A 16,061-nucleotide genomic window follows, 5' to 3' on the forward strand; every position below is an offset into this window, starting at 1 on the left:
CATGCAAGAAGCTGAGCCCGCGAATATTTGGCGCCATTTTGAATTTGCAAGCCACTTTGTAATAACTTGATGTTTTTTTTTACGATGTTTTAAACTAAAACTGGAGAAAACGATGATATTCAGCTAGCTACTTAAAAATGCGGGGTATCATACCCGGTAGGGCCGTGAAATGTATGTACAACTTGGTTCTATATTGAAATCATTTAATTTGGAATTCAAGGGCCAAGTCATCAAAATGCGTCTATCTATAAGTACTTAACTTATATTATGTTTTTTTTTTATTATTATTGCAGCGTTTGCTAAAGCGGTTCACTGCCTTTCTAAGATAGGAGAGGAGCTTTATCTAGAAGCGTTACCAGATGGGGTATGCCACTTTTTATTTAACTTTCTATCTGTTATGTGTTATGAATTAAGTTAATAACCAAGTAACTAACCTCGTTAATAAAATGATCTTATAAAGTGCTTTTTTGTCAGGGTAGTAAAGGGGGTATGGATCACGTTTCACGGACCAGGCAAAATGGCTTTTTCACGTTTCACGGACATTAAAATAGACGATTTCACGTTTCTCGATTGTGAAAATAGGCCAAATCTCATCTTCACGAAAATATTCTTTACCACCAGTATTGTCACTTTTTCAATACAGAATTTCGATACAGTAAATTCCATTCCAAAACATTTTTTTGCTTGCAGATTGCCATTCGCACTGTCAATCAGTCTCGATCTGCTTATGCTTGCTTCATGTTTCACTCCTGTTTCTTCTTGAGCTATGATGACGGAAGGGATGAGCTCCCAGACAGCTCTCAGGTTGATGACATGGTCAAGTGTAAGATTGCCATGAAGGTATGCTAAATGTTCAAGTTGCACCAAATAGATAATGGTGACAGTTATCATTATCAACAACATCAAATGAATGGTGGAAAAATGTCTACATGTTTTAGAAATTTGAGACCATGCTAAAACAGGGGGAGGAGGTTGGATTGGGGGAGGGGGGCAGGACAGGGGCGAGGGGATATAATACTGGAGATATGAATACTGGATGGATCCATGTATCTTGGTATCAGGGGGGTGCAGCAATTTAAATTGACATTAAAAACAAAATACTCATCATGCATACACCTATTTCAAACAAAGCTGCCCCCAGAGAATCTTTGTGTTATAACTGCATTGCTTTATTCATATCAAATAAATTAATAATAAGCCTAGATAAAAGCTTACTAAGGCCAGGAAAGCATGAATGAATCATTTTTTATGTGTCTGTAAACATCCACATAGGTTTCAGAGACCAGGATTTAATTATTAATAATATATATCACCCATTAAGCACTGCAGGTTACATCAACGGGTGTTACATGATGTGATGTCACATCCCGAATCCTGTCTTGCGTCCCTGCCCCAGCTTTGTTATAATCTTGGATCAGGCATGCTATATCAGGGTGTCTACAAAACGGAGACCTAAAACCTAATACCTAAAACCTGTGACCCCAAAAGCTACGACCCCTAAAGCTACGACCCCAAAAGCTACGACCCCCCCCAAAATTTCAGTTATTATTTAGTCTACCTTGTTTCCCAAATGGTTACACAGCGCGAAAGTTTCATATGGAGTCAGTGATCCCTATGAGGTAATTCAGCGAATTTTGTTGTGCTTTTCATGGAGGAAATATTCTCATGTGCGCGCCAATGAACTATTTTTAATCGCCGTAGTTGCACTCATTTTTTAGACACGCTCCTTTGCCCGAAAAATTATCCCAAAAACTCTCCCGGTAACCTAACAGACCCGGCAATTATCGGTAATTTAGAAAAATGCATCCAGAAAAGTTTTCAAACTCCCTGGGGAGGAAGAGTGTTAATCAAAACAAAGCTTTTGCGTAGCGTGCCGATACGGGTTCCCAACAAGTAAATTATAATTTCCAAATTTATAAATAGGTTGGCTAAATAGTTATTGAAATCCTAGTTTGTCGATGTCTGTAGACAACTTGCACCCCAAAAATGGCTGTGGCATCGACATTTTTCGAAAAAAAGACAAAGAACAAGTTAATAAAGTCTCATTAGAAAAGCTTCTAATAATTTTGCAAAGCTGTTTATATTTTTAGGCACACTGTGACAGCTCAATGTCAAATCATTTGACAGAAATCCGATAAAATGATGTAAGCCTTGATTGGTCCACTTTTTCCGGGCAGTGGAATGGTTTTCTCTGTGATGAAAACTTTCTACAACTCGACACAACTAGAACATGAAGCGATTTCCCGTATAAAGTTAGGGGCAATTAAGATTTTGAAAGAAACACCCGAAAAAGTTTACTAGGTGACATTCCGGGTTTCTGAGTTTATTGGCGTTTTAAGAAACTACCACCTGGAAACACAAGTAGTTCACTATTTCCCAATTAAAAAAAAAATTGAATAAGCTTATTATCTCATAAGGATCACTGATTTCACATGAAACTTCCACGCTGTGTAGCCATTTTGGGAAACAAGGTAGGCTAATAACGGCAAAATTTTGGGGGTCGTAGCTATTGGGGTCGTAGCTTTTGGGGTCACAGGTTTTATGTTTTAGGTTTAAGGTCTTCGTTTTGTAGACACCCTGCTATATCACTATAAAGAAATTCCCAATGCAATGTTTCAAATTATTTTAACAGTTATATGCATCTCAAATCGATATCAAACAATACAATTTAATTATCTAGCATTCTTAACAGAAAATCCTTCTTTATCTTTATATAGTAGAACCATGAAATTCACTTATGCAACATTTCAAATTATTTTAACAGTTACATGCATCTCAATTCAATATCAAACAATTCAATATAATTATCTATCATTCTTAGCAGGAAATCTAGGCAAATTTAGGCAGAGCTGAAGGGAAGAAATTTGAAGTTTGTTACAGTATATAAAGGGAGTTTCCACTGTATTGTGATTGTTGTTGCAGTCCTGTCTGTCAGCATTCAAGTCTGTGAACACACTGGAGAAGTCAGTGGACAAATGTCAGATTGACCTGAGCATCAAGGAGGCAAGGCTTGTTTTCCTTTTCTACTGCAAACATGGTGAGTTTTCAAATAACACCACTACACCCAAATAGTAAGAGTCAACAATTATAGAATGGTCTATCTTCTAAAGTTAAAAAAAAGGTTTAAAAAATCTGAGAAAACTTCGGAAGTGGTTTGGTGGGTCAATAAGAACCAACATATGGGAAAAAAAAGAACATTTGAAAATTGAAAAAAAAATGCTGGTTGTCAATGATTGCAGCAACATCCGGCAAATCACAATAAAATGCGAGTAGCTCTCCCAATGGATAGGGCATTAGCATGTTGGAAACCTGTGGTGATCATTCAACACAACAAATCACACAGTCAATATTTTCTTCTTTCATTGTCTTGTCCATTTGACATGCTTGGCTTGTACTTACAGGTATCACCAAGACCTATAACCTTACTTTTCAAGAATGTGAATCTTTGCAAGCTGTCTTTACGAAAGACCTCTGCCCCAACTTCATCTCAGCTCAGGCCAGGTACTGTAAGCAGCCCTAGAACTTATTTCTCACTGACATGCATGTATAAATGCAACTGTACCAATAATATGTTGATAATAAAACACTAATTCCTTGCATAATGCATAATTAGGAAAAAGACACTCAATAGTGTATTTGGGGGAAATTGTTCAATTTCAAAAGTTCATGAATGTTATTTTAAAAATGTGATTTTAACCATGCCCTAATAAAAAACAACTTCTCGCACATGAGTAATTATGGGAACAATTGTTTTAATTTTTTTTTAAAACAAAACAAATTATTTACCACAGGTTGCTAAATGAGACAGTCTACAATTTTCCCAACAATCTGGATGAGCTCACATTATCAGTGAACCCTGAGTTGCTGAAAGCCACAAACTACGCAGAGGATGAGCCAGGTAAGCATTTGTGAATAAATAGCATAAAAATGAATCAATACAGGGTGACAATTAAAGCCACATTGTCACGAGTTTACTTCCGGAGGTCCGACGGAAATCTCAACCGTTAAAAGACAAAAGAATCTATTAAAATCCGAGATATTTAACAGGTCATCTGCTCTAAATTATCAATCACATCCTCAAAGAAACTTCCAATAGACACACTGCTTTCCATATTTTGAAATATTTTTTTGCGTTTTCCATTAAAAATCATCGGATATTGTTACGTATTCGGCCGGAAGTAAACTGGTGACAATGCGGCTTTAAATGCATTGTCATGTATGAGTGTAATGTGCATAATCAAATGAATTCATAATAACCACAAGTATTTTTTTCCAGATCCCAACAAAGTCATCCGCACAGAGATGACCCTAGTTCCTGATGAGTTTGATAATTACCAGATTGGTGTGGACACTGATGTCACCTTTTGCTTAAAGGAGTTAAGGGTAAGACCATTACCAGATAAGTGTCGAGCTAAGGGTAAGACCATACCAGATAAGTGTGGAGCTAAGGGTAAGGCCATTACCAGATAAGTGTAGAGCTAAGGGTAAGACCATTACCACATAGGTGGGGAGATAAGGGAAAGACCATTACCATATAGGTGGGAAGCTAAGGGTAATACCATTACCAGATAGGTGTCGAGCTGAGGATAAGGCCATTACCAGATAGGTGGGGAGCTAAGGGTGAGGCCATTACCAGATAGGTGGGGAGCTAAGGGTAAGACCATTACCAGATAGGTGGGGAGCTAAGGGTAAGACCATTACCAGATAGGTGTCGAGCTAAGGGTAAGACCATTACCAGATAGGTGTCGAGCTTAGGGTAAGACCATTACCAGATGGTGGCGAGATAAGGGTTAAGACCATTACCAGATAGGTGGGGAGAAAAGGGTAAGCCATTACCAGATAAGTGTCAAGCTAAGGGTAAAACCATTACCACATAGGTGGGGAGATAAGGGTAAGACCATTACCAGATACTAGGTGATCTAAGGGTAAGACTATTACCAGATAGGTGTGCTTAAGGTAAGACCATTACCAGATATAGGTGTGGAGCTAAGGGAAAGACCATTACCAGATAAGTGGGGCGCTAAATCCCTGTCCCTATCAGAAGCCTTTTTTGTAACAGGTTTGTTGGCTACCTTGTGAATATTCATTTTATCTTTCGCAGGCCATTTTATCATTTGCTGAGTTTGCTGGCTACCCTGTCAATATCCATTTTGAGACAGCTGGCAAGTGAGTCCATCAATGACAATGACAATGACAATCACAATCGTAAAAACAACAATAACAACACCAATAAAAAAATAATTGTGTTTATTAACTATCAATCAATCAATCAATTATCATGGAATCACAAATGGTAATTATATGATAATGCTGTAGAATCTAGGGTAGAACCTACAGAATGTACAGAATTTAATCTCTTTCAAAAGGCACACTATCTCAAGCAGTCACCTTCTTTTTTCAAGATTACTTTAATCCTAAAGTATGTTGACCACCTCTTGATAGGCCAATAGTGTTCAGTCTGGATGCAGAGCCGTCATATGAGGCTGACTTTGTACTTGCCACCCTTGTCGACCAGCCTGTTTCAACCCAGTCATCACAGGTCTCCATGGCAGCATCAAATGCCAAAAGCGTTGGGAACAAGGGCAAAGGAAAGAAGACTGAACGGTTTGTTTCGTAGGATATAGACCCTCATAATCTTTATTTTGTTATTACAAAATGACCATCCGAAAGTATTCCTTGATATTTGGCTTACCAAATTCAATCATTTTAAATATCAAAAGATTTGTAGATTGGGCCATGCAAAGAGATGTTTATCTACTGGCTATTTAGCTGCTAGGGATAAAAAATGGCTGACATAGCCACTTTGAGACACTTGGTAGGGCTCAAGTACCTTACATACATACAAGAAAACTAAATTTTCTACTTGAACACAGAACGAGTGCTGTAGTTTTTTTTTTTCTTGGTGCTTGCATACGACCAGTTCTCACTTATGTTGATTTTGCTTAGCTCTTCTGAGGACCAACCTTAACTGTGTAATGATTGTCTTCAGAAAAGAAACAACTTCACAGAATATACCAAACGGCAAGCCAAAGCCAGATGAAATGTTATCCTCAAAGCAGAAAGTTTCCAATTCACCTTCAAAAGCACCAGAAAGACAGAAATCCCAGACTAATCACTCACAGCGATCTGCTGCTAGGAAAAATAGTAGCAATGGTAATGGCAGTGCTGCAGATGAGGATAGGAGAGATGCTGATTGCCAAATTGCAGAGAAGGAGAAGCAAGCAAGGTCTGTAGATTTATTTCATATGTAGTTATCATAATGATCTAGGGAGCCTAGATCAGGGCTTCTGGAATGACACGGAAAAAAACTCAAAATTACGCGGGATTCTTTGCTAAATTACGTGGAAAATCAATCATTACACGCTAAATTGCGCGGGATTTTGCAATACATTTTTCTTTAAAAATTAAAATTTTACAGGATTCTTTACTGAATTACGCGCTAAAATACACGAAATATCAACTGTTACGCCCAAATTCCAGAAGCCCTGCTAGATGGTGCAGTTGGCAAAGGGTTGTTCTGTAGTGCCTCTGCCTCTCATTTCTTGGTTCTGGGTTCGAGTACAAGTTCCAACTTGAGTTGAGTTGAGTTGGTCTCGCCTTTGCTCCAAGTGTTTTTATGTGGGTTCTCTGGTTCTCCTCATTTCACAAAACCCACAATTTCTCCCTAAGCTGTGTTCTGTGGTAAGACCAGGGCTTCTGGAATAACGCAGAAAAAAACTCAAAATTACGTGGGATTCTTTGCTAAATTATGCGCTAAATTACGCAGAAAATGAATCATTACACGCTAAATTACTCTGTGTTCTGTGGTAAGACATGAATTGCATGGTGGCTACCTGAGGTGCCTTCCTAAGCCTTCAACTCTACCATGTCTGAATCTGAGCTATCATAATCCAGCATTCCAGCTAGAACAAGAGTGAATAGCTTTCCCAATTAAAAATTTATGATCTGAGGAAAGCACCTTTAAACTTGTGCATTATTTTTCAACAGTGGTAAGAAGCTCAATAAAAGTGCTGCTGATGTGGAAGATTTTTTCAGTGACTCCTTTCCGTATCAAGGTGAAACAAGCATTTACTTTTTTTTATTTTTTTTTTTAATGCCCTTTTCTTATTTTTTTATGTTCTCACTATGCTTTTAATTGCATCTTGTCAGATAAATTCAGTAAAAAAGCCAAGAACTTGTCTGTTATTCCTGAGCAGAGTCAAGAAAACTGTTCATTGTATCCTCTTTAATTTTGAAAGGGTTTTTATTGAATATTTTTATAAGTTAAAATTAGAGTTAAGTTGATTTTTATTAAAATATAAAATTGCTCTTACTTTACCTTAACAATGATTAGCCAAGGGAGTGCACCTTCAATTAGAACTCCCCCTAGTGTGGCCACAGGTATTTGCTTTTCCAGTAAATTATTTTACACCATCATTTAAATGACTACTAGGATTCTAAAAATGTGTTTTTTCATGTTCAGATGCATCATTTCTTCGACATGCTGAAATGGTGAGATGGCCGGGAGGGTCTCTTTAACTCACAATTTTTTTTAAAATTATCAATCATGTCTCTGGAAAAGTGGAAAGTTATGCAACCAACAATGATTAAATCAACCCTTATTCCAGAACCAAGGAGCTTTTCATGAGTGTATTTCAGGAGTATTTCATGATTCATATCAAAAATTCCAGTCCACAAATCACATAAACAGTTAAATTCTTGGACCACTTTCATGTAATGATAGCATTTTCCTAGTTTTCAACTTTATGGATAACCCTTAATTTCAAAACATTGCAGAGAGAAATCATATTACAATAATTCTATATTTCCTGGCTTAGAACTGTTTTTTATTTGTAAATATTATAGCCATCTATTGGCGAGGATAGCCTGAATGTGGAAAGTCCCAACACTGATAGATCACAAGTAAGGAAACTGTCAAGAGAATCTCTTGATTTGGAGCTGTATGATGAAGACCAGGATGACGTTTTACCAGCTACACCACCCTCTAAAAAGGTATGCACGAGGTAGCAGTGTCACCACCCTCTAAAAGGTATTGATGAGATACCAGTGACGCCACCCTCTAAAAGGTATTGATAAGATACCAGTGACATCACCCTCTGAAAAGGTATGGATGAGATACCAGTGACATCACCCTCTGAAAAGGTATGGATGAGATACCAGTGACATCACCCTCTGAAAAGGTATGGATGAGATACCAGTGACATCAGCCTCTAAAAGGTATGGATGAGATACCAGTGACATCACCCTCTGAAAAGGTATGGATGAGATACCAGTGACATCACCCTCTAAAAGGTATGGATGAGATACCAGTGACGCCACCCTCTAAAAGGTATGGATGAGATACCAGTGACATCACCCTCTGAAAAGGTATGGATGAGATACTAGTGACGCCACCCTCTAAAAGGTATGGATGAGATACCAGTGACATCACCCTCTAAAAGGTATGGATGATATACCAGTGACACCACCCTCTAAAAGGTATGGATGAGATACCAGTGACATCACCCTCTAAAAGTATGGATGAGATACCAGTGACATCACCCTCTAAAAGGTATGGATGAGATACCAGTGACATCACCCTCTAAAAGGTATGGATGAGATACCAGTGACATCACCCTCTGAAAAGGTATGGATGAGATACCAGTGACATCACCCTCTAAAAGGTATGGATGAGATACCAGTGACATCACCCTCTAAAAGGTATGGATGATATACCAGTGATATCACCCTCTGAAAAGGTATTGATGAGATACCAGTGACACCACCCTATGAAAAGGTATGGATGAGATACCAGTGACATCACCCTCTAAAAGGTATGGATGAGATACCAGTGACATCACCCTCTAAAAGGTATGGATGAGATACCAGTGACATCACCCTCTAAAAGGTATGGATGAGATACCAGTGACATCACCCTCTGAAAAGGTATGGATGAGATACCAGTGACATCACCCTCTAAAAGGTATGGATGAGATACCAGTGACATCACCCTCTAAAAGGTATGGATGATATACCAGTGATATCACCCTCTGAAAAGGTATTGATGAGATACTAGTGACACCACCCTCTAAAAGGTATGGATGAGATACCAGTGACATCACCCTCTAAAAGGTATGGATGATATACCAGTGACACCACCCTCTAAAAGGTATGGATGAGATACCAGTGACATCACCCTCTAAAAGGTATGGATGAGATACCAGTGACATCACCCTCTAAAAGGTATGGATGAGATACCAGTGACATCACCCTCTAAAAGGTATGGATGAGATACCAGTGACATCACCCTCTGAAAGGTATGGATGATATACCAGTGATATCACCCTCTGAAAAGGTATTGATGAGATACCAGTGACATCACCCTCTGAAAAGGTATGGATGAGATACCAGTGACATCACCCTCTAAAAGGTATGGATGAGATACCAGTGACATCACCCTCTGAAAAGGTATGGATGAGATACCAGTGACATCACCCTCTGAAAAGGTATGGATGAGATACCAGTGACATCACCCTCTGAAAAGGTATGGATGAGATACCAGTGACACCACTCTCTAAAAGGTATGGATGAGATACCAGTGACACCACCCTCTGAAAAGGTATGGATGAGATACCAGTGACATCACCCTCTAAAAGGTATGGATGAGATACCAGTGACATCACCCTCTGAAAAGGTATGGATGAGATACCAGTGACATCACCCTCTGAAAAGGTATGGACGAGATACCAGTGACATCACCCTCTGAAAAGGTATTGATGAGATACCAGTGACACCACCCTCTGAAAGGTATGGATGAGATACCAGTGACATCACCCTCTAAAAGGTATGGATAAGAAAACAGTGCCACCACCCTCTAAAAGGTATGGATGAGATACCAGTGACGCCACCCTCTAAAAGGTATGGATAAGATTCCAGTGACACCACCCTCTAAAAGGTATGGATGAGATACCAGTGACATCACCCTCTAAAAGGTATGGATGAGATACCAGTGACATCACCCTCTAAAAGGTATGGATGAGATACCAGTGACATCACCCTCTGAAAAGGTATGGATGAGATACCAGTGACATCACCCTCTAAAAGGTATGGATGAGATTCCAGTGACATCATCCTCTGAAAAGGTATGGATGAGATACTAGTGACATCACCCTCTAAAAGGTATGGATGAGATTCCAGTGACATCATCCTCTGAAAAGGTATGGATGAGATACCAGTGACATCACCCTCTAAAAGGTATGGATGAGATTCCAGTGACATCATCCTCTGAAAAGGTATGGATGAGATACCAGTGACATCACCCTCTGAAAAGGTATGGATAAGATACTAGTGACACCACCCTCTAAAAGGTATGGATGAGATACCAGTGACATCACCCTCTGAAAAGGTATGGATGAGATACTAGTGACGCCACCCTCTAAAAGGTATGGATGAGATACCAGTGACATCACCCTCTGAAAAGGTATGGATAAGATACCAGTGACACCACCCTCTAAAAGGTATGGATGAGATACTAGTGACGCCACCCTCTAAAAGGTATGGATGAGATACCAGTGACATCACCCTCTAAAAGGTATGGATGAGATACCAGTGACATCATCCTCTGAAAAGGTATGGATGAGATACCAGTGACATCACCCTCTGAAAAGGTATGGATAAGATACTAGTGACACCACCCTCTGAAAAGGTATTGATGAGATACCAGTGACATCACCCTCTAAAAGGTATGGATGAGATACCAGTGACATCATCCTCTGAAAAGGTATGGATGAGATACCAGTGACATCACCCTCTGAAAAGGTATGGATGAGATACCAGTGACATCACCCTCTAAAAGGTATGGATGAGATACCAGTGACATCACCCTCTGAAAAGGTATGGATGAGATACCAGTGACACCACTCTATAAAAGGTATGGATGAGATACCAGTGACATCACCCTCTAAAAGGTATGGATGAGATTCCAGTGACACCACCCTCTGAAAAGGTATGGATGAGATACCAGTGACACCACCCTCTAAAAGGTATGGATGAGATACCAGTGACATCACCCTCTGAAAAGGTATGGATGAGATACCAGTGACACCACCCTCTAAAAAGTATGGATGAGATACCAGTGACATCACCCTCTAAAAGGTATGGATGAGATACCAGTGACACCACCCTCTGAAAGGGTATGGATGAGATACCAGTGACATCACCCTCTGAAAAGGTATGGAGGAAATACCAGTAACATCACCCTCTAAAAGGTATGGATGAGATACCAGTGACATCACCCTCTAAAAGGTATGGATGAGATACCAGTGACATCACCCTCTAAAAGGTATGGATGAGATACCAGTGACATCACCCTCTGAAAAGGTATGGATGAGATACCAGTGACATCACCCTCTGAAAAGGTATTGATGAGATACCAGTGACATCATCCTCTGAAAAGGTATGGATGGGATACCAGTGACATCACCCTCTGAAAAGGTATTGATGAGATACCAGTGACACCACCCTCTAAAAGGTATGGATGAGATACCAGTGACATCAGCCTCTAAAAGGTATGGATGAGATACCAGTGACACCACCCTATGAAAAGGTATGGATGAGATACCAGTGACACCACCCTCTAAAAGTATGGATGAGATACCAGTGACATCACCCTCTAAAAGGTATTGATGAGATACCAGTGACATCACCCTCTGAAAAGGTGTAGATGAGATACCACTGACATTGGCGGATCTAACTTTTGCCAAGGGGGGCGGGTGGTTGACCCCAAATTTTTGTCCTTTGTATCGATTTTGGAATGAATAGACACAATGAAAACAGTAAAAAAGGCAGCCCAAGGGGGGATCCCTCTAAAAATGTACGATGTCACACTCTGAAAAGGTACAGTCGTTGTAACAAGAACCTTGACTCTTTACCCTTGAAAGTAGACTCAGGACATTATGTTATGATGGCATCTATCTAATTTTACTTAACATTTTTTCAGTTCAAGTCCATGTTTTTCGGAGCCTTTTCTGATGTCAAATCCCAGGTGGGTCTAAGCCTATTATTAACAAATTCCCTTTTGCATAGGCCTTAGAACAGCCACAAATGTGGAGGGCTGAACTCTGGGCCTCTTTATCACAGACCTCAGTTGTGTAACCTCTTAATTTAAAAAAAAACCTCCAATATTCCTTTAAACTTTGGATCTGGTTAATTGTGTAAATTGCAATGCTGTTTTTTATTCTTTGTCCTTTTGTAAGAGGTTAAAATCTAGCATGAAAAAGCTTGGCAGACATGCCACTATTTTCTCCTTTCCTTTCTGAACAGATTTCAAAGTGTTTACACTAATCAATGTAAATGATATGCGGCATAAAAAGCTGCAAAAACAGTTGTAAATAACATTGTAGCTGTGATTTTAATAAAACTGACTATCCTTAGTGACAAATTTACATTCTTTAGCCTCAGCCACCAGGCTCAGTTCTTGCTGCTGATACAGATGATGAAGATTCAAGCTGACAAAAGGAACAGTGAGGTTACAGTGACAAGCTGACAAAGTGAGGTCTACACATTACGCTGACAAGCTGACAAAGTGAGGTCTACATATTACGCTGACAAAGTGAGGTCTACATAATATTACGCCGACAAGCTGACAAAGTGAGGTCTACATATTACGCTGACAAAGGGAGGTCTACATATTACGCTGACAAAGGGAGGTCTACATATTACGCTGACAAAGGGAGGCCTACATATTACGCTGACAAGCTGACAAAGTGAGAAGTGAGGTCTACATAATATTACGCTGACAAGCTGACAAAGGGAGGTCTACATATTACGCTGACAAGCTGACAAAGTGAGGTCTACATATTACGCTGACAAGCTGACAAAGGGAGGTCTAAACATTACGCTGACATAGGGAGGTCTACACAAGGACAGGTCTCCTACAAGCTAATGGAACAATGCAAACAACAAATCAAGTAAGCAACAACAGCTTCTGTCCTTCCTTCTTCCAACAAGAGACCCTTTTCTGTGTTCACTTGTGGATTTGGGGTTGGGTCATGATTTAAACACAGTCCATCAAAGGATTTCTTAACATCCTCTAACCTTGTAGATTTCTGGTTAGTGGTTCCTAAAGTTCACCCTATATTGTCTGCTTTTATGTAGATCCAAGACAATTTAGCATGTAATTTATTAACAGCTGTTTGAAGAAAAACAAAACTGTGTTATTTTTATAAATTATTCCATTATAACAAACTGTAAATATAGGAGCTCTATGCAAACTATATTGTAAAAATAATTTATATAGGATAAGCAGGTCACAAATTGTTGTTGTCAGTGTTGAAAGTATAACACCATTAGAAATTTGTATTACGTGGCATTCATAAATTCTGACTTTTATACAAATAAATAAAATCTGCTGCGTTAGGTTCATGTGGATCGTCATGAAGCCGTGAGGTAATGACCATTGTCGGAACAGAGCCAATCCTTTCAGGAATACCAAACTTGTAGTCAACATGACCAGAACCACATATTCCAAGAACTTTTATCTGGTCAGATATGCTGAGTGTTCTAAGAACTGTGGAAGCAAACATACTATCCTTTAAAATCTGGGCAGGAAATATCTTGCGATATCTATCTGTCACTGTCTCTTGATTACCACTTATAAGTCCTTGGAAGTATTCGTAGTGTTCCTCTGAGCCATCCACATAAAAATCCTCTTCAAACCCAACAAGCTCTTTAGCTTTCTCAAGCATTGATTCCTTGCCCTCTTTGATCATCAGGTAACAAAGAGACTTGGGTGCAAAGCCTGCAACTATTTTAACCTGTAGATTCTTAGCTGCTTCTAAAAGGAATCCATAATGGCCAGTGATTTGAAATCCCTCTGTTCCTCTGTACTGGTTTTCCAGGTCCTGTAATGTGATCTGGTCCTCCTGATAGGCATCTAGCAAAGGTTGTTGCTGGACATTGAACATTTCTAGGATGAGGGTCACGCTAGAGGGATGTGTGCTGTTTTGTTCTTGTTCAGTGACCATTCTCTCAAGGACACATAGTTGGGCTTTAAGGATAGAAGGTTCCTCATGCTGTTCCCCAAATAGCACTGTCAAGAAAAAAATACACAATATGAGGAAACAGTTAATGTACATCTATTCAAGGTGGGGACTTATTAAAAACTAAAAATATCTCTGCTTAATATTGGGTAACCTCACACCCCTTTCTCTTTGTGACCCTTGAATTAAAAAAAAAACATAATACGCTGAGATACAACAATAAAAACAGACTCCAGTTAAAACAAATGGGGGTGATTTTTACTCTTAGGGATGGCACTTTGGCAGTAGTCAACCCCTAAGTGATAGAAAATCGGGTGTGGTCAAAGGAATTTTTAACCCTAAGAGATGGCAGAATCAGGAAAAAAACGTTTAACACCCCCTTAGGAATAGCAATTGGTCCAATTTTATACCCTAAGAGATAAAAGCATCGAAAAAACACCTTCTTAGAGTAGTAGATGGTCGAATTTTATACCCTAAGAGATAGCAAAATCTGAAAAATCCTTCAACACCCCCTAAGGGATGTCAGTTGATTGATATTTTTTTAAAAATGTGTCAATCAACCCCATCTACATTTGTGGAAAGCTCCCCCCCTGACTTGGAACCAAGCCAGAGTTTTGTAAAAAAAAAGAGATTTATAAGACATTTCTGGGAAAAAAGTTGCAATATTCAAGAAAATGGTTTTGAAATGTGGTGATTCTGGATAGTGCTTTGCTAGTACGAACATAGAGTTAGTAACATACCCACTCTAGAGTCTCTTGCACGGCTCATCACTTTCTCAAACAAGAAACCTGGAGGACCATGTTCTGTGCTGAAAACCAAGGTACTAGAAAGCTGTCTAAGCGTGCTCCTAAGTTGATTGCTGGCATTGACCCAGTTAGCCTATGAAAAAGAGCAAAATTTTCTGTCAAATCAATGTATGTATCTGAGGGTCTTTGAAACAAAATATTAAAAAAATATTGTATTGTATTTACCGTCCAAAACAAAAATGCTGTAATGTTCTGAAATAAAATTGCAGGTCGCTATAGCAGTAACATAGGAGCTACTCCAGTTTTTATTAAGGAAATGACCATTAGGGGTTTGGCTGTGGTCACCTAGCCTCGTCCCTAGGCTTCTTGGCGGGCCTGTCACGCTCTGCATGACTACGACCACACTGGTCCACACGCAAAGCATCAAGGAGCTGACAGCAAAGGAGTAGGCAGGGGGAGGCTACATTCGTTATAAGGTTTATGTTGTTGACTTTATCATCACTAATAACAAACACATTTTCAGTTTTCCTGAATTGTGGTCCTTAAGATGCCACCATCAAGCACATCTCTTTCTGACAACATTCACATCCAGTTGTTATACTGTACCCCCTAAGGGATAGCTGAAGCAAAAAAAAAAATATACCTCCCCCCAGGACAGGCTGGTAAAGGGTGGTATGGATCACGTTTCACGGACCCGGCAAAATGGCTTTTCACATGTCACGGACAGAAAAATGGCATTTTAAATCGTTACATTTCACTAACGTCGAAATGGACGAGTGAAAAATGGCCAAATCTCGTTTCACAAAAATACCCATTCAGAAACGCATTCAGAAACCTCGAGCTATGCAGGCTTTTTTCTATTTTCTTGGTATCAATCAAGGTTCGTTGTCATCAGAGATGAGAAGATGAAGCTAGCTTGTGCGCTTGTCGTTATTTTACGTATTGATGATTGGATTTTCGATTATCGAGATTATCGGTTTATACCGCATTTTGTAAATGAAAGGGCTCTGATGTTAAATCGGTAAAGCAAATAATGAGGTCTGACTAATCATTATTCCCTTCCACAAGTATATCTAGACAGCGTTGGCCTAATGGTTCAAAATAAAATAAAAAAACATACCATACAGTCGTCGTGAATGTTACGAATAAAATTCATCTGAACCAAGTGACCTCGCCTCCACTAATTCCACAGGGTTACATTTGTCCAGAGGGCAAAGTTTTCGGCCTAACGGGGATTGCGGGCTCACATAAACGGGCTGGACAAGCCTATCCGGAAATTGTGTATTTGAGAAATTTT

At 39.3% G+C, this 16,061-nt stretch overlaps 2 protein-coding genes across 19 annotated transcripts; one reads left to right on the forward strand and one right to left on the reverse strand.

Moving 5' to 3' along the window:
* The first annotated feature begins 7 nt into the window (after nucleotides 1-7).
* Nucleotides 8-13,395, forward strand: LOC5507271 (cell cycle checkpoint control protein RAD9A). 17 transcript variants are annotated; one of them, XM_048726750.1, is made up of 19 exons: nucleotides 8-171; nucleotides 294-364; nucleotides 691-840; nucleotides 2,923-3,037; nucleotides 3,402-3,501; nucleotides 3,792-3,898; nucleotides 4,277-4,383; nucleotides 5,102-5,166; nucleotides 5,443-5,604; nucleotides 5,990-6,226; nucleotides 6,988-7,055; nucleotides 7,150-7,216; nucleotides 7,334-7,380; nucleotides 7,463-7,491; nucleotides 7,846-7,992; nucleotides 11,978-12,022; nucleotides 12,433-12,594; nucleotides 12,633-12,686; nucleotides 12,756-13,395. In XM_048726750.1, the coding sequence occupies exons 1-17, from the start codon at nucleotides 138-140 to the stop codon at nucleotides 12,487-12,489; spliced, it is 1,608 nt and encodes a 535-aa protein (XP_048582707.1). In that variant the 5' UTR covers nucleotides 8-137; the 3' UTR covers nucleotides 12,490-12,594; nucleotides 12,633-12,686; nucleotides 12,756-13,395. The 17 variants fall into 17 exon arrangements, with proteins under 17 accessions (XP_048582707.1, XP_048582710.1, XP_048582715.1 ...); XM_048726753.1 differs by having other exon boundaries at nucleotides 12,794-13,395; XM_048726758.1 differs by having other exon boundaries at nucleotides 12,633-12,659; nucleotides 12,794-13,395.
* On the reverse strand, nucleotides 12,370-15,960 carry LOC5507282. 2 transcript variants are annotated; one of them, XM_048726769.1, is made up of 3 exons: nucleotides 15,885-15,960; nucleotides 14,763-14,897; nucleotides 12,370-14,068 (listed from the first exon to the last, which is right to left on the reverse strand). In XM_048726769.1, coding segments are annotated over exons 2-3 (720 nt in total). In that variant the 5' UTR covers nucleotides 14,764-14,897; nucleotides 15,885-15,960; the 3' UTR covers nucleotides 12,370-13,349. The 2 variants fall into 2 exon arrangements, with proteins under 2 accessions (XP_048582726.1, XP_048582725.1); XM_048726768.1 differs by having other exon boundaries at nucleotides 14,759-14,897.
* Nucleotides 15,961-16,061: the final 101 nt, after the last annotated feature.

The sequence above is a fragment of the Nematostella vectensis genome, chromosome 4 (genome assembly GCF_932526225.1).
Source record: "Nematostella vectensis chromosome 4, jaNemVect1.1, whole genome shotgun sequence".
Lineage (NCBI taxonomy): Eukaryota > Metazoa > Cnidaria > Anthozoa > Actiniaria > Edwardsiidae > Nematostella > Nematostella vectensis.